Source organism: Cryptomeria japonica, chromosome 6, assembly GCF_030272615.1.
Source record: "Cryptomeria japonica chromosome 6, Sugi_1.0, whole genome shotgun sequence".
Classification (NCBI taxonomy): Eukaryota; Viridiplantae; Streptophyta; class Pinopsida; order Cupressales; family Cupressaceae; genus Cryptomeria; species Cryptomeria japonica.
In genome coordinates this window covers 340,839,202-340,858,969 of record NC_081410.1, presented here as the reverse complement: position 1 = coordinate 340,858,969, position 19,768 = coordinate 340,839,202, and the positions used below count along the sequence as shown (strand labels likewise).

At 39.3% G+C, this 19,768-nt stretch overlaps 1 protein-coding gene across 3 annotated transcripts in view; it reads left to right on the top strand.

Annotated features, from left to right (window-relative positions):
* The window catches only part of LOC131044330 (chromatin structure-remodeling complex protein BSH), a 183,138-nt gene extending 170,603 nt beyond the window's left edge, over positions 1-12,535 (top strand). For 2 of the 3 annotated variants that reach the window (XM_057977650.2, XM_057977636.2), the window contains 2 exons: positions 11,917-12,012; positions 12,183-12,535. In XM_057977650.2, coding sequence (XP_057833633.1) covers positions 11,917-12,012; positions 12,183-12,243 — 157 coding nt within the window. In that variant the 3' untranslated portion in view covers positions 12,244-12,535. Of the gene's footprint in view, positions 1-11,846; positions 12,013-12,182 lie in introns of those variants that run through there. The other variant, XM_057977644.2, reaches the window with a different exon arrangement.
* The last annotated feature ends 7,233 nt before the right edge of the window (positions 12,536-19,768 follow it).

Below are 19,768 nucleotides of genomic sequence, written 5' to 3'. Positions count from 1 at the left end.
TCAATTGGTGCTCCACCTAGGACCGCCTATATCTCAAATCCCTCCTAAACAACCCGTCTATCTGCAAAATACTACAGTATCGTCTAGAACTCAAGAGGAGAAGGATGAGGTGCGAGAATTGACCGAGCAAATGAAGAAACTTTCCTGTAAAGTTACCTATCTGCGAAATTAGAATAACCAATTACAGAGTAGTCAGAGAAATCAGCAGCAAGGTCAGCACCAAGGTCAGTACCAAAACCAAGGATATCAACGGTCCACAAGGACATGGAACACCCATCCTAACAACTGAGGAGTCCCTACTCCGCTAGATAACCCACTAGCATCAGAAAATAGGCCAACAAATAGGGTATTTTTGGCAGAGGCAGCTCTATCAAATTGGTGCAGGTTACATAATACCAACCAACACTCAGAGCTGCAATGTGATGAGTTTCAGGTGGCAGCAAATATATTCCAGCGAGAGGTTGGGAACACAATGCCTCAACCAGTGCTCCCTTCCACCGGGTTTGAAATAGTTCCATCATCGAGGTATGATACAACGCTTGTCTTAGAGACCTATATTCCCTCATTTTTCTTCCCTAATCAGGATGACAATGAGGTTGCAGACCCAAACCAGCCTGCTGATGTGAATGCATTCCAGCAGTACCAATGCGGCAATCGGGGGTATTATAACAATAATAACCAGAACAACAATAGTGGCTCTTATACTACTTCCACGCCTCCCAAAGATATTCAAGTTCCTCTAGATCAGAATGCCAACAACAACCCAAGTTATCCTAAGGCATTGCAGCAGTATGCGAGCCAAAGTCAGCTGCAAAAGATGCAAGCCCCTCCGAGAATACTTGTTTCGCAGAATCAGACTGCTGTCACGAATCAGGGCCCAACTGATAAACCATCTAGCAATATAGAAATTACTAAACTAGGTCAGTTGGTAGCAGATGAATTCAAGAAGATTAAAATCAGTTTATCCCTTGCTGAACTGATGAAAGTTTTCGAGGTCAGGGATATGGTCTTGGGCAGCCTTAAGGAACCCTTGCCGGTTCAGTCTAAAGGAACCGATGAGAACTCCGGACCGAGAGTGCCACCAAGGCAGCCCCAGAGGGTCATCAATGAGGTAAGAGGACCAACGAATCCTAGGGGTGCAACAGTAAATTATGCTGCACCGCCCGAGTTCTCAAATGATCAGCCCATGGAAATTGGTTTTGGAGTGCGTGCATGAGGAAGAACTCAAGATATCTCAATCATGAACAATGACACCCTCCCATCCGAGCCTACTATTAATTTGTTTACTGAGAAGCTAGAACCCCCACCTTTCCTATTAACTCTCAAAATCTTTGGTAAGAACTTGCATAATTGTCTCATAGATTCAGGAGCTTCAGCTAATGTTATGCCTCTATCGGTATGCACTGCTCTAGGCCTAACCCCCATCAAAGTTACTCAATTAGATAAATCTGAAGTGACCATGGTGGGAGAGTTAAACAATATACACATGCAGTTGACAGCAGATCCACGTATCCAGATGTTTATTGATATCCAAGTAGTGGACATCCCAGGAGCATATGGCATGTTGCTGAACCAAGACACGACCCGTGTCCTTAACGGCTGGCTGCATTCCAGTTTTACGCATATGTGGTTACCATGGAGAGGTGTAGCAAATCAAATCCGGATTGAGTCTGAGCATAGGCTCAGGTTGATGATTACTGAATATAACTAGGCCAATGAGACTTTGTTTCTAGAATCAAATATGGGCACCTACAGGGTTAACATAGGCTCAACAAACGAAGTTTTGTTGGTACAATGTTCGAATCCAGTACGGAATCTGGGAGGAATTGCGGAGAATTATGATAAAATGATGCCATCCCAAGGAGAAAATGAGTTGTTCAACAGTTTTAAAGATTTTTTTCAGCAAATACACGGAGCAGACGCAGCATCTAGACCACCAAGAGTCTATTAACATGTTCATCCTTTGCAGAGTTCACAATGCCGCCCAATGGCAGGATGTCATACTGGCCAACTGCATAGGCCGGGCTGTTCTTTTCCCTCTGAGCTATATCCTGATAGTGTAGCTGTGGGTAACAATCGTATACTTTTACTTGATCAGGTCCATTCCCGATTTGACCTTTCATTATCAAACCTGGCAGCGGCTGGTTCTTGGCGAACATGTAGACCAAATAGGAGGTCATAGTGAAGTACTTCTTTGTCTCGAGTTCTATCAGTTGAGTGTGGATGTTATCACTTATGATCTGGGCCCAGTCAAACTTGGATTTCCCAGCGAAAACCTGCTCTGTGAAGTAAAACATCCATTCTTCAAAGTAGTTGGATTTGGGGAGTCCCATAACCCCGTTGAGCAATGTGACCATGTCCCCATGCTCATTGTGAAAGTCGCTTCTTGGGGTCTTTTTTCCAATTCTGACGCTTGGGGGTCTTATCTCCCTGTACCACTCTTCATTTATCAGCGTTCTGCATCTGGTAGGATTCATATCATACGCCCCCTGCACTTCATCTATAGTTGTTGCTATAGGGTTGTTTGGGAAGGGAATGTCAAATGCGTCGCCAATGGCCTCAGGAGTGAAGTTAGCGAGGACCATGTCCTCGAGGAGCACCAATCCGGAACCTGGTTGGTAATGTCAGGTAGCCTCCACTACTAACTCGTAGTTTTGCACTGCTAGGGGAAATCCCGCTGCTTGGGCGATGCCACTTTCCATCATCTGCATAGGCTTGCCATAGGCATCAGGGGAGAAGACTCGGCTTCTGAAATCTTGGATATCGATATGGCCTAGGTCAGTATCACCGACATTGTCCCAAACACTCTGAACTTTTGACTCCCTCAGTCCCCCTCTTTGATACTGGTATTTCATCCTTTCGACTCTGCGAGGGATATCTGATTTGGATGCTCGCGATGTCTCGGCTGTAGTAGGCATCTTTGATGATTCTACCGCCGATTTAGGCATTTATCCTACACAGCCGGACACGGATTACGAGGCAACATAGAGGAAGTAAAACGGGTTAGATAAAGGATATGTCAGCATTCAAGGATCAATTCAAAGAAAACCCGAATTGAAAGAACACAATGATTTCGTTGGCTAAAACCCTGATTGATTTAAACATGAATATTTATGAAGCTTTTCGATTGCGGATTTACACTTAGTCATTAATTTCAAAATGGACAAAGCTTGAGAAATTTTCCTAAGTTTGAAAATGCATTTTCTAGTTGATTCTTAGGAGTAAGTTCTGATTTCAATTGCTTTGCATGATGCCTTACAAACGGAAAAAGATGCGATTTTGAAGACTTAAGCATTTTAATCAATTTTTTGCACACACATCTATCCAATTTGCAAATATTTCAGACGATCGAGAGAGGTAAAGCACACTTACCTAGTGAAAATGAATGGCAAGAAATTGCACGATTTGACTTGCAATAACGAATTCCAAATTTTGAATGGGAGAGTGCGCAATTTAAATTTCAACGGTTAACTCCCTATTCAAAATTCTGCGCCTATGGTTTGGAAGGAAAATGCAGATTTACACACTTAGACATAGCGATTTTATCACCTTGGTGGTTTGGCGAATTCTAACCTCGTGATTTTATGGCGCTGAGAATGGTGTTAATGACGTTTTACTTTCAATGCTCATAAAACTTCGCGATCTTACCTTACGCGATCCTCAGCAAAATGGAGAGGGTTTCAGATTATGAAGATTCACGTTTCTGCCCTACGGTGAGCCATTACAGGGTCTACTGAGTTTGCAAGGTTTGTAAAAATCGCGATCTTACCTTTAATGCAAACTGTGCTCTTTGGGTTTTCCCTCCAGACCTTACACCATTTCCCTTTTCACGCGATTTTACCTTGACTTCGGCGGTTTGCGAAAATTGCGATTTTGGCATTTGGGGTGGGGGTCTTCAAACTTCGGCGTTTTGAGGTTACTTTTCAACCTTTTAAATCCTTGCGATTTTCCTCCATTGCGCGAAGTTCAGCGATTGGGCGTGGTTTGTCAACTTCGGACCTTTCTCGTACTTTGCAAACTTCGAACCTTTCAAACGTTCTGCCAATTACGGCGATTTTGGGGCTCTTGTTAATTTTCAAACTTTACTTTCTTCGTGCTTTTCCTCAAAATCGCGATTTTCGGGGATATGGAGGCTTTTTTGAAAATTTCGGTACTTTAAGTGCTTTTGCAAACTTCGGCCCTTTCTCTTACTTTGCAAACTTCGGACCTTTTTGGTCATTTGCTAATTTTCAAACTTTACTTTCTAACATTTTGGCCTAAAGGTCCGAATTTCTCCCCTTTTGGGCATTTTGCAAACTTTCACATTTTCTGACATTTTGGCCTAAACGTCCGAATTTCGGCCCTTTTGGGCATTTTGCAAACTTTCACATTTTCTGACATTTTGGCCTAAAGGTCTGAATTTCAGCCCTTTTGGGCATTTTGCAAACTTTCACATTTTCTGACATTTTGGCCTAAAGGTCCGAATTTCGCCCCTTTTGGGCATTTTGCAAACTTTCACATTTTCTTTATATCCCTTGGCGAAAATCGGCATTCATACAAATCGTGCAAACTTCTAAAAACATCATGCAATCTCTCTCATTTTTCTTATGCGGAAGTTGGCATCTTTGGATCCTCATGCGACCTTCAGACGCTTTATCCCTTACTTGGCGAACTTCGCCAGTCTCTATCATTCCACGCATATCCAAGGCGATTTTACAAGCTTAAACAACCTCTTGGAATTGGTGCTCGAGGGCTCAACTGACCTCATGGAATCACAGGCTCCTTCGTTCAACATCATCATCTCATGGACTGATCACGGGGGCTCGCTCAAAAGGACGCGAGACACTCTATGCGGATCTCAACAGGGTGAAGACGGAAAGGCCCAAAAAGGAAAGGGGACCTTGTCGGCGACAGGGAGCGTGTGCAACGCACAACAAATGGCGACTCTGCTGGAGAAATTCTCCTAGTCTTTTCGGGGATGCAAGTCCGGATGGAACCTAGAATCTCTGGTTAGCCACCACAATTTAGACGAAAAAAGGAGAAAGGCCTTTCAATATGAGATAATGTCAAGAGTCAAATCGAATCACACGAAAATCGGATTTAACCAGTGTGTGCAAGTGGAGTTCGTTCCAGCTTAGAAAAAGTTGAGGCATCAATGTTTCACAATGTCAAGATGCCCAGCGAGCTGATACTTCAAAAGCAACCTGGATAGAGCCCCGCTGCTAGCAAGCGTTCATAGCCCCGACAGAGGTATTGCCTGTTAGCTCACAGAGATTGCTCTGTTTCCGGTAAGAAAGTTTTACTTTTTCTCTGTACCGGTAGAGATGTCTGCATTCCCATTTGCTAATCTTATGCTTGATATCAAATTGATTTCAAAACGTCTTAACTCTTGATTCTTTCTTTCTTTTTCTTTTTTTTTGGGTATAGTAGGCAATGAAGCCTACGCAGGATTGAGCGTAACAGTGGTCGCAAAAAGCATAGCCCCGGACCTTATCATCGACATAGTGTCCCTTTGATTGACAACTAATTGTATGCGATTTTAAAATGTGTTTGTGCAGTAATCATGATGTCGGGGATAGGTTTTGACAAAAACAAGATCTTGCAGAGAAAGGGATTCTAGATGAATCCGTCCTTATCATGGGGCGCTCCATCAATCAAGAGTCCTCCCCGAACTTGGATCCTAGAAGTAGAAGGTTGTAGAAATCTAGCATCGCACCAAAATTGCACACGGCATAGGCTTCCTTTCAAAATTGACAGGGGTCCCAAAACAAAAAAGGAAAAGGGGAAACTAAGCTAAAACAGGGAAACGGGAATCTAAACTATTATATACAAGGGAAAAGACTTCAGAGAAACCTAAGACTGGAAATAATGCTTGAGGAATTGACCGTTGACAGGCAAGGGGACATCCTCACCTATTAGGGTCCTAAGTCGAAATGCATTTTCTCCCAAAATTTTAGAAATCTGGAAAGGACCGAGCCACAGATTATCAAACTTGTCGTGCTCTCCTTTCCGCTCGTGGGCTTTGCCCCAACAAAGGACGAGGTCAGAAATGTGGAAGGCTTTTACTTTTGCCCTTCTGTCGAACCAATGCTTGACCACTTCTTGGTGTTTAGCAAAATTATCTATGGCGTTGTCTCTCTTTTCTTCCAAATACAACAGTTGGGACAACCTGGCCTCTACAGTGTTGTCGATTTCCAGATATTCTTTCATGAATTGCAGGGTTGGTATTCTCAATTGTATGGGAAAGATGGGGTCGAGGCCATATACCAAATGGTACGGTGAAGTTCCGATGGTGGACTTACATCTGGTGCAGTCTGCCCAAAGGGCAAATCGGAGTTGGTTGTGCCAATCTTTCGGATTCTTGTCCAGAAGTTTTTTAATTACTTGCAGCAAGTTTTTGTTAGTGGATTCTGCCAAACCGTTACCTTGGGGATAGTAGTTAGATGAAAACTTTAACATTATCCCAAAATCAAAGGCCCAATTAGAAAATTTTAATGATGCAAATGCAGAACCGTTATCATAAGCCAAAGCATGAGGACAACCAAAGCGTGTAATAATGTTCTCTTCTAAAAATTTAATAACAGCATCAGCATTGCATTGTTTTAAAGATTGAGCTTCAGACCACCTCGTACAATAATAAGAAGCGGTTAGAATGTACCTGTGCTGCGCAGAGGAGGGCGGGTTGATCGTACCTATGAAGTCGAGAGCCCACTGGCCGAATGGTTTTACCTCTATGACTGGTCTAAGTGGCATGGTTGGGGTTCGCTCCTTAGTTGTGGCTACTTCCCAAACATGGCAGGTCTTCACATGTTCATGGGTGTCCCGGAATAAGGTAGGCCAACAATAGCCTGCCCTGAGGATTTGGTGGGCTGTTGCTAAGCCTGACCCATGATCTGTCCCAAACTTAGTATGGAACTGCTCTATAATTTGGCGCACTTCATTTCTATTTACACATCTTAGGAAGATGCCTTCATGGTTTCTTCGATACAAGACAGCACCTTGCAACATGAAACGACTGCTCTTCATTCTCAAAGCCCTTTTCTGTACTGGATTAAGGTGTGATGGACTTTGATTAAGAAGATAGAAGGTTATGTCATCATACCACTCGTCTGGCGAGACTTGTTCAATCAGGTACTGCTGATGTACAATTCCTGAGCATTCCGATGCGAGAGTCTGTGTCAAGGCTTGACCTCGTACTAGTTTCATGGGCTGAATTTCAATGTCATACTCCTGGATGGTGGTCACCCATTTTCCTCTCCTTTCACCTAGCTCGTTCTGCATCAATAATGTCTTTACTGCAACATCCGGCACTATGGCATATATCTTACTCCTTAGTATAGAATGCCAGAATTTCCTAATAGCTTTGACTAGAGCATAAGCCTGCTTCTCAATATTCGGATATCTCAATTCAGCCTCTTTCAGTGGGGTGCTCATGAATGCTATCGGGTGCTCTCCCTCCTCTTCCTTTCGCTGAGTCAAAATTGTTGCACAGGTGTGTTCAGAAGCGAAAGAATATATGTAGAATGGCCTTAGATAGTTTGGGCTTACCAAAACCGACGCCTGGACAATAGCTTGTTTGATTTCTTCAAACGCCTTTCTAGTTACTGGGGTCCACTCTATCTTAGCATTCTTTCTTGAGCATGTCGTTGAGCGGGCGAACTATTTCAGCAAATCCAATTATAAATTTTCTGACAAAATTTATCTTCCCGAAGTATGACTTAAGTTCCTTTTTGCTTGCGGGGAGATTGATTTGCAATATGGCTTTTATTCTATCGGGGTCGATTGAAATGCCCCTTTCTGAAATCACATGATCAAGAAGCTTACCTTCGATCACGCCAAACATACACTTCTTGGGATTCAGAGATATCCCAAACTGGCGACAGCGCTGAAAAACTTTCCGCAGATCAAGCACATGGTCTGCTCTTTGCTTGGAAAAAACTGTCAAGTCATCCATATAGATAATGATGCACCGGCCTACAAGGCCCTTAAGGGCGATGTCCATGGCGTGCTGAAATGTGGCTCCTGCATTGATCAAACCAAAAGGCATCCTTCTATAAGCAAACACTCCCCACTTGGTGGTGAATGCGGTCTTCAGCCGATCTTCATACTTGACCATTACCTGGTTGTACCCGGAATAACCGTCTAGGAAAGACATCATCTGGGATCCATTGACCATCTGTAGGACTTCATCAAGCGAACGTAGCGAGTAGTTATCTTTTTTTGATGCCCTGTTCAAATTGCGGAAGTTGACACGCAATCTGATTTCACCGCTCTTTTTCCTCACGGGAACTAGGTTAGCGACCCAGGTAGAATGTCGTACTGGAAAGATGATGCGAGCAGCCAATAATTTTTTTACTTCTTGATATATCAAAGGCTCGAGGAGGGCATTCACTGGCCGTTGTCTCTGTCTGAAAGGTTTTGAGTCTGGCTTCAAGGTTATGGTATGAGTTATTACCGAAGTATCATAAGTCTTAAGATCCTCATACCCCCAAGCGATGATATCTGGGAATTCTCTCATGTTTTTGAGAATTTCGTCTCTTTCTTGAGATGTACATACCTTACCAATCAGCACATTCTTTTGATTTTCTTGTGTGCCAATGTTGATCTTATCGCAGGTGCCTCCTTCGGAAGTACCTTCCTTGCGAGATTTGAGCTGGTCCCCGTCGAAGATCCTTTCTAACTAGACCATACCTCTAGGAATGGTGTTTGTCCTGAGATTCAAGACTCCTTCTATGTCGATCTCGGCTTCTTGAGGTTCCTCTTCATCAATAATTTGCGTTGCAAACACATCTGAGCTTGTAATGAAGTCAATGATGTGCTTATCATCATTGAACACCTGAAAATTAGTGACATTGTCCGGAATAGATGGGACTAATGTCAACTCCACTGTAAATTTCTTTAAACTTTGCATCGACAGAGGCTCGAGCGAACTTGCAGCCTGCGCCAATGAATTAGCAACCTGATTCTGTGATCGGAAGATGGCCTTATGTTGAAAGCGTCAAAACTCTCAATTATATCCCACACACGGTTGCGATAAATGTCGAGTCTTTTATCATGGCATGTGTATTGCTTTCGAACTTGCCGGACTACCACCTCTGAATCTCCGAAACAGTGTAGGATCTGAACTCCCTTCTTGATGGCTAGCAGCAAACCGTGAATCAAAGATTCATACTCTGCTATGTTGTTAGTACAGTGGAACTGTAGTCGGTAGGAAGCCAAATAGGTTTCGCCAGTGGGACTTATAAGCTCTGCCCCGGCTCCGGCTCCCCGCTTGGATTTCGAACTATCAAACCTTAAAGTCCAGGTCTAATTTAGGCCGGCAGCCTTACTGGTCGTGACTGTTGGGCTCACTATTTCATTCTTTTCGTGCTCAGGAGGCCTTTTTTCAGGAATCTCGGGGAAAGTGGTACCTTCTGGCCTACAAGTATGGGCTTCCAACACCTCTGAGTGTCTCTTCCATACTTGATTTAATGCTGTTTTGCATAATGAACATGTTATTTTTGAATGGGCGGCATTGTTATTTCTGAATGGGCGGCATGGTGCCCCTCTCCGGCTTCCACGGTACCCAACCGACAAGATAGTTCTTATGGAGGTCGCAAGGCAATCACGTCCGACCGATAGCTTACTCAGAGACAGCAAGCAGGTTGGATTTGCATTCCTCATGATTATAGGCAACCAGGATGTCCATCTAAAGACCCCATCCTAGGCGGAGGAATCCTTTGCAGAGTTGGCCTCCTATGGTCTACAGGAGCATTTTCCAAGGAAATGCTTCGATCACGACAATCTGGCGAAGAGAGCCTATGGCAGGCGGTACAAAGCAAAAGAATGAGTTGAAGATTATTGGAAAAACTGCTCTGATGACTATGAGGTCTGAAGGCGTGAATATTCAAGGCTGAGTGTGCAGCAAATGTGACTCTATGAATATCGCCGGGGCCCAGATCAACTCATAGATTCAGGAAATTGCCTGCAAGTCCGGGAATTTGAGGCAGTAAGGCATCTTTTGCTAGGCGTTGATTGCCAGATGATAGGGCTAAAATCAGAATTGTTTGTACTTGTAGTTTGATAAAGATGAGAAATGGTAGGTATCCCAATTCATTCAATTCCCATTTCTGTCTTCTTAAACCTATGAAGCTGATTTCATGCATGTTCAATCCATCTTCTTGCACTTAATAAATAGAATTCCCCTAGAACTTTTTTTAAGTGAACATTAACCTTACGTTTGGGTCTGCAATCAACCTGCTTACTAAAACTCAACAATCACAATCCTTTATGACTAATGATTTTCTATACAATCAGTTTTATGATCTATGAATCACCTATTGAAAGATCCAATATCCACGCTGTAATTTACAAAATCTGGCATAATTGGTTAACGATCCTCAAAGAAGTAAACTGAAAAATTTGTTATAAAATCCAATTTTCATGATCATATGGAAGGACTCTAAATTGAAATAGTGTGTATCATTATTGCAATAATGCTGTGAGCGATTGCAGCTACAGAATGATCAATTGTCATGGGTTTGGATTAAATTGAAGGTCATTTCATTCAGTAATTACATTTATATCCGTTGAATAAAATGTAGTCATGAAATAATCTTAAAGAACACAAAAGTTTGGGTTTCATTCATTCAATTCCCATTTCTGTCCATGTCTTATATGCGTAAAGCATGGGTTTCCATAATGTCAGTGTCTTGGTTATTCTGACTTTTAATTGGTATGTGTTCATGCTTTATGCTAGCTTGTCCATATATGAGACAAGTCAGAATAACCAAGACATGGACATTATGGAAACCCATTTCTCTTGCATGAATCGGGAAACTCAAACAGCTTTTCGCAAGGAAATGGCAGTCAAATTGTGGACTTCCAAACCCTCCTAAAAGTGAGGCACAATGTAGAGAATAATTAATTGAAAAGGAACAAATAATATTTAAAAAAGAAGAGACATTATATATAAAGATAAGCAAAGTAGATGACAAATTCAGAAAAAACATATTTAATTATTATATTTCATTTAGAATCGCAAATGCAGATATCAATCCGTTGGCCTCTATCGATTGAGCTATGCATGCTGAAAAACAAAACGAACTACATGGAATATACTTAAATTTATAAAATAATCAGAATCAATATTGGAATCAAAAGAAGATGCAACTCCATCGACTCCAACAAAGGTTAAATTTCTTGGTATCAATGTTTCAATAGCACCCAAAGAAATGTCCAAGTCAGGACGGTCAGGGTTCACATCCCAGTTTTTTGCTTGCCCTTCCGAGCACACACTCCTTCTGTGATAAACATAAGACAAAGATTGGAATGCCAGAGTAGATGTTATTACCTTGTGTGATTCAAGTCTTGATGGAGCTGAAGCTAGACTCAAAATGAAAAAGAAATAAAGAAAAAATCCCTCAAGCGAAGAATTCTTGCTATAGCTGCTAGGTCATTTCAAATGCCTTAGAATCTGATGAAGATGGCTCTTTGTGCCGCATTTCTATAAAAGAACCGCCTCATCTCTATATATGCAGATTGGTAAGATGATGAAGGTGCAGTCTTTTCGTGGAAGCTCATGCAGGTTTGTGTCAAAGAGAGGCCGTCTCTATGTTTGTTGATGCGACAACCAAACAGTTTATTATTGCCCTGTTTAATAAAGTTGTTTAAACATTTTATTTATGCCTTCTTTAATAAAAATCGTTTATCTTGGATACTCAGATCAGCAAGATGATTGAATGTTGAATGTTCCATTCATGTGCATCCCAGTTGCATGGTTGAATCATATATTTTAAAGAAATTGTTTTTATCATTTATATCTTAAGTTTTTAACAGAATCATTATGGCTGTGTTCTATCACTATAACTGATTTTAAGTTTGGGCAGGCTTAAATTTGTTTGTGTTGAATAATATGACGAAGTAGAGGATTTATAGTCATTGGTTTGAGCTAATCAGGAGGAGAAAAGAATGGGACTTCTATGAGCCTATTATTGATGTTCTCTCAAATGAAGAAGTCGAAGCACTTGATGCTAGAGAAGAACGGAATGCTCGGTATGATATTTTTACCTGCCATATTTGTAAGAACATGGAATACAGAGTGACTGATTTCTTTGACTCTCTCCTTTATTATTATGACAAACAGAGAATAATTATCTCTTTATTCTCTAAGAAATTCATTTCTTTTTGAGAATGGATTGATGAGTTATATTTTTATGCTGCAGCCTGAAAAGAAAATTGGATGACAAAGATGACGGCTATTTCACTCGTTATATGCGCATCTAAGTTATCTAGTAAGCAGAATAGATGACAGCTTTTGTTCATAAGCACTCTAAATCTTCAAGTATAATAAAATTTAAATAATGCGAGTTTATTGTTATCTATCCTACAGACGTCATAGTACTCTTCTGTATTCCTAGGAATGGTACAAATTCTGTATTCCTCCAGTGACAATTCCATTAATTACTGTAAAGAAAAATGTCATTATTCCTAATATTTGTATTTCTAAGATACAATTTTGTACGTTTTGAAGCTAAGGCTCAATTAATTTCATGCTGCCAGCATCACTTCTGTTTCCCATCTATGTGGAATATTTTTTACCCTGTTGTGTGAGGAGTGGATCCATTGGGAATTTTTTTGTACCGTCACATGAGCTTAAGTTGAGGTGGTTAACTCTTTGTTAAGATATCAGGGTAAAAGAAAGCACCATTGATGCAACCTAAATTTCTATTCAATAATTGCGGGAAGATAGTTGCCTTTTGCTATAAACAAACAAAAATTATTGTTCAGGGTTTTATGTGCATAGGAAAATGGATACACATAAACTCGCTAAATTGTGCATAACAAGGCCTATAAAGCCATTTAATCAAATTTCCGAGAAATGATTATAACAACCTATTACACATGCTGGAACGTTAAGAAGCAAGGGGATGTTTAGGTCACAGCGTAACCAGCGTCACCAGTTGGAAAACACACATTTCCAATAGTTAAATAATAGGAAATTGGTTCTGTAATTGGAATAAAGAGGAACCAGGGGAAATAAGTTATAGAAGATATTAATTAGCCGATAGGCTTTGTTTTAAGTGGACTTGTCTTTCTACTTCTGCCCGGCAAACCTGTCTCACGCCTGAAAACAGGCTTAGGTTATCGTCTAACCATCTTCAGGTCACCGTTAAACAAGCCACGGAAAATTCTAAGGAATAATAAATTTTATAATTCCGCTCACCTATTCCTTGGCTGAAATGCCTACCTTACCAGTCCAGTGGTCACCACATGTTACATTGGCAAAGCCACGTCATCACGCAATTAAGAATGATCCCGCAAGAGTTGCATCAATCACGATTTAGTGAAAAATCGAACTTAAAATGCTTCGTTAATTCATTACAGGAAACAATTTAACATCAAACAATTAGAAATCCGTCGGGTTATGCTTGAAAACAAAGCCCTTTTTCCCAAGCATGATACATTGAAACAGGGTTGCTAAAACCGTTTAATTAGGAAACACTCTGATTTAAACTAAAATCGGAGTTATATTCTCCATTTTATTCGCCCAATTATAACTAATAAAAGACAACACTATGTTAAAGTTTGGATCAGATTTGATACGTAAACAGTTTTTTTTTTTTTACTAACTTATATGTCAATGAACTCTTGAATGCATGTTGCTGCACATATGAAGGGAATACAACATAATGCATAATTTGTATAAGAGTCTGCTATATGAGGCAGATCGATATCTAAAAGGCTTGCACTTATGACTACTGTACTTACCTTATTCAACTTGAACTGCACCATATTATATACCTTACGGTATAGGCATGTCAATGGACAGACATGCCTCTATGTACGTGGAGAAGTCTCCACGTACATGCCTCTTCATTGCGATGTCTCTATGCCTAAGGTTTGTGCAAAGCAACGATATCTTAATCGTTATTTATTCGGTTTAACATACAACCACGATTTCTCTTATCTTTTAGTATTTAATGATTCTTCAAATTGTTAATCATTATTGTTATGTGCAACAACGATTTCCATAATCGTTTTGAAGGAGATCGACTTAAGTTGATATGCACGATGTTAAATATATATCGGATTTTTTTATAAGAAAAGTCGATTCATATTGATCAAATGAAATGATCAATATAATCGACACTTATGGATACGGTGCTCATATTTTGATTTGTATAAACAATAATAAATATTCGTTATGTATATATATAATAATAATGACACTTATTATATATATATATATATATATATTCATGTCAACGATAATATGCATTACTTATACATATGAGACTTCTCCGATCGAAGCTATAAAACATTAACACTCCCTCTTAGCTAGGGAGGAGGATTACAAGTTTTATATGTATGTAGGAAACTACACATCGTGTAGTAGAGATCATTATATGATATCAGGAGCAATGGCCTACAAGTATCAACACTTATGATACTTACCAGAACTCAACATGCCCAATATGGTATGTGCACTAGCATCAACCATATGATGCCTACCATAGGGATGTATGGAAATCATGGCATACTCATAGATATTAAGCACTTAATATCCACCATGATATATCTCAACAATTTTAGGATATCAACCTTATGATAAAAATTGTTATAAGAAATATGCACTATCATGACATGTTCACAGATATCAACCATATGCTATCTATCATGATAGATTTTAGAGTTATTGTAAAGTCGTCACCTTCCAATAACTACTGACAATACAAGTGATTATCATTCAGAAGTCGTCACTTCTTAATGATGTACACAAGTGCCCAAAATGACAGGAGGAGTTTATATTAAACATCTTTTAGAATATATTAGTACAATAATAATGCCGAGACTCAAAACTTAGAATTTTACATTTCAACTATACCAAGCTTACCTCTGAAGTGTTCTACCTTTGTTTTGGCTAGAGGCTTGGTGAGAATGTCTGCTGTTTGATCTTCAATACTAATATATCTCAGCTGAATTACCTTTCTTTCCACCATGTCTCTAATATAGTGATAAGGTATTTCAATATGTTTGGACCTGTCATGAAATACTGGGTTTACTGAAAGCTTTATACAACTCTAGTTGTCATAGTAGATAATGGTAGGGTTTAAGGATTTTCCAAACAATCCTACAAGGAGTTTTCTCAACCATACTGCTTCTCGTGCTCCCATAGATGTTGCAATGTATTATGCTTCTATGGAGCTCTGAGCAACTAAGGATTGCTTTCTGCTAAACCAGGATATCATGGCTGATCCTAAATTGAAGCAACACCTTGATGTGCTTTTTCGATCTATCATACTCCCAGCCCAATCTGAGTTTGTATATCCATATAAGTTTAGATCTACATTTTCTATGTTTTAAGCCATATCCAATTGTTCCACGAAGATATCTCAAGATGTGTTTTGCTACGACTATATGTATCTGCTTTGGCTCACACATGAACTAACTGAGTGCATTCACAACATTACAAATATCTGGTCTAGTATTGACCAAGTACATCAATGATCCAATCATCTGCTGATAGAGAGTGGAATCTGCTGGTTCAAAATTTGTAGCTGCTTCTCTTAATTTGTGTAAGTTTGTTTCCATGGGAGTGGACATAGACTTACAATCCATCATTCCAAACCTTTTTAGAATGTCAATAGTGTATTTCCCTTGATTTAGAATGATCTCATCAATTTGCTACCATACTTCTAATCTGAGGAAATATTGTAGAGGCCCTAAGTCCTTCATATCATATTCAGCTGCAAGTTCTTGTTTACATTTGATGATGAGATGCTCTTCGCTTGTTATTAACAAGTCATCAACATAAAGGATAAGAATTAACATATCTCCATTGATTACCTTAAAATAAAGATTCGGATCTGCATCATTCTTTGAGAAGCCAAGTGTTGATAGATAGTGATCTATCCTTTCATACCACGCTCGACAAGCCTGTTTGAGCCCGTATAAGGCTTTCTTCAATTTGCAAACATGAGAAGGTTGTTCATGTACTACAAATCCTTCAGGTTGTTCCAAATAGACTTCTTCTTCTATCACACCATTAAGAAATGCGGTCTTTACATCCATTTGATGGATTTTCCATCTTTTAGATGCAGCAATAGCAATCACTGCTCTGACATAAGTGTATCGGGCAACATGAGCAAAAGTTTCTTCATAATCAATTCCTTCTTTCTGAGCGAAATCTATGGTGACAAACCTTGCTTTGTATTTTTCAATACTTCCATCTACAACATGTTTGATTTTGTAAAGCCATTTAGAAGACACTACTGATTTCTTCTTAGGCCTAGGCACAATGTCCCAGACATCATTATTTATACTCTTCTGTCATGGCTTCTTTCCAGGCTTGATGTTGGAAGGCTTCCTCCACAGTAGAAGGTTTTGAACTATTGATTTCACTCATTAGAGCAATGTAGCTAGATAATCTATTAGGTCTTTTACTTTCCTTGAAGGTTCCTTTTGAAGGTGCATAATTTTCAGCCTCCTCAATCATCTTCTTGGCCCATAGTGGTCTTTTCTTTTTCAGATTAGTGTCTCTAGGTTCAACCATATAGTCCATAGGTTCAATGTGAGTGTTGCCTTGAATTTGTTCGTGAGTCTCATTCTGAATCTTAGAGGAGTGATTCTTTTCATTGTATTGAGGGGATTCATCTTCTGTTTCATTAACATCCTTAGATCTTTTGAATGCAACATCTTCTTCAATTATTACATCCCTGCTTAGTTCAATTTGTTTTTGACCTGGAATATAGATCCTATAAGCTTTAGAAGTTTCACTATACCCAACAAAGATTCCCTTTCTCCCAGAGGGTTCTAATTTAGATCTTTTCTCTTTAGGGATGTGAATGTAAACAAGACAGCCAAAAATTCTTAAGTGACTTATGTCAGGTTTTATTCCTGTGAATGCTTCTTCTGGAGTTTTGTTGTCAAGAAAGGAATGTGAACATCTATTTTGGATATACAACAACACCAGAGGCTTCAGCCCAGAAAGAGGTGTGAAGGTTTTGGTCATGCATCATGGCTTTGGCTGCTTCTATTATAGTTCTGTTTTTCCTTTCTGCAACCCCATTTTGTTGAGGGTTGTAAGGAACAGTGAACTCCCTCTTAATCCCAACATTATTACCATTTTTTAAAAAGTTTTTAGAGATGTATTCCCCCCCATTATCTGATCTAAGAGTTTTTATACTTCTACTTGAGGTGTTCTCTACTAAAGCTTTGAATTCCTTAAACCTTTTAAGGACTTAATCAAACTCTTTACACTTCAGAAAATATATCCATGTCTTCCTAGAGTAATCATCTACAAAAATGACATAATACAAAAAAACCTCCTAAGGAAGGTACTGACATGGGTCCACATAAATCAGAACGAACAATTTCTAATACATTTTTGGATTTACTTTCACTATTATGAAATGTGCCCTTGGTATTTTTTCTTAAGGCACACCCTTCGCAAATTCCTTCATGTTCTTGAGTCAGCTTAGGTATCCCTGTCACCATTTTCTCTATAGAAGGTAAAGCACGAAAATGAAGACGCACTAATCTTCTATGCCACAGCTCACAAGTGTTAGAAGATTCATGAATAAGTGCTTGTGAAGGAGAGATGCAAAGTTTGTATAGGCAACCATGTCGAACTCCAATGGTGTGAGCCTTCTTGATGGTTGAGTTCTTAGGCCAGGCTAAGACTTTTCCATCCATGAAGGTGATTCTATATCCTTTATCTTCAAGAGCTGATATTGAGATTAGGTTGCGTTTGATGCCTGGTACAAATAGAACACCTGTGAATTGAAGGGCAGTGCCTGATTTTAGTTGAATCGTACAAGTTCCAATCCCATTCACTCGGTAGTTTGAATCATCCCCAATTGTGACTTCCTCATCAAATTTCTCTATCATAGTGTCTAAGTGCTCTCTGAACCCTGTTATATGCCGAGATGCCCCACTGTCTATTACCCAGGTGTTGAGGTTGGTTGATACTTGACTGGATAGATCAGAGTAGAATACAAGTTTTTCAGAGTCCGTGTTTGGCTCAACAACTTCAGCAATTGAGGCTTGAGGCTTAGGTATGTCAGGACACTTTACAACAATGTGACGATGTTTATCACATCTAAAGCATTGTACTTTAGATAGGTCCTTCTTCCTTTTGAATGATTGCTTCCTGGTTGAGTCTTTGCCTCTCCTCTTCTTGAAGGTATTCCTCTTTGCTCTTTTGTGAGACTGAGTGTTTAGGACTTGCATTTCTTCATTTTGGGAGTTAATTCCAGTCATTCTTGTAATCAATTTGGACTTTTCTTGTATACAATCAGTCTTTAATCGATCAAATTTGGGGAGTTTGGATCGAGCACTAATTCCTTGAATAAAAGATTCCCAAGAAGTGGGAAGTTCGTTGAGTGCCAGCGTAGTCAATTCCTTGCTATCGAATGTGTGACCAATAGTAGATAATTGGTTTCTTAGTTCCATTATAATCATGAAATATGAAGTGATAGTTTCACTTTGGTTCATTTTGATGTGGTGTAATTGCTGTTTTAGAGCAAGAACCCTGCTAGTATTATTTATCTCAAACATGTTCTCTAGTGTTGAAAACATTAGATAAGCAGTATTGAATTTTGTGATAATTGGAACAATGTGATCTTTTACTCCATCCACCAATAGTTTCATAGCTTTATTATTATTTCTTGTTTATAGGAGTTTCTCGTCTTCTTCATCGGGCATGGGTAAGGCCTTTTCCACAAGAGTGTTTAATTCATGTTCGTTTAATGTGAGCATCATTCTAAACTTCCAAGATACAAAATTTGCAGCTCCTTCAAGTCGGTCCTCTAGCCTAACTCCACTCACCATTTTGATGAATATAGAAATCTAGAGAATTTAATGAAGTTTGGTTGTTTCCCTCCTATAAATCCGATCAGATCTTTTCTTCAAACTAGCTCTGATACCATGTTAAAGTTTGGATCAGATTTGATATGTAAACCGTTTTTTTTTTTTTACTAATATGTCAATGAACTCTTGAATGCTGGTTGCTGCACATATGAAGGGAATACAACTTAATGCATAATTTGTATGAGAGTTTGCTATATGAGGCAGATTGATATCTAAAAGGCTTGCACTTATGATTACTGTACTTACCTTATTAAACTCGAACTGCACCAAATTATATACCTTACAGTATAGGCATGTCAATGGACAGACATGCCTCTACGTATGTGGAGACATGTCTCCACACGGAGACATTCCTCTTCATTGCGATGTCTCTATACCTAAGGTTTGTGCAAAGCAACGATATCTTAATTGTTATTTATTCTGTTTAACATACAACCACAATTTCTCTTATCGTTTAGTATTTAACAATTCTTCAAATCGTTAATCATTATTGTTATGTGCAACAACGATTTCCATAATCGTTTTGAAGGAGATCGACTTAAGTCGATTTGCGCGATGTTAAATATATATCGGATTTCTTTATAAGAAAAGTCGATTCATATTGATCAAATGAAAAGATCAATATAATCGACACTTATGGATACGATTGTCATATTCTGATTTGTATAAACAAAAATAAATATTCGTTATGTGTATATATATATATATATATATATACATGTCAACGATAATATGCATTACTTATACATATGAGACTTCTCCGATCGAAGCTATAAAACATCAACACACTATGCATGAACCCACTTGGCACCGAGAAAAACTGATAGAAACTAATGCAAATAAATTAATGTTGATTTTATGGTAGTGTTTGTTAACCATAGGCAAACATCAGATCTGTTGCCTTCCCAACCATAGACGATAAGCTCTTATTGTCACC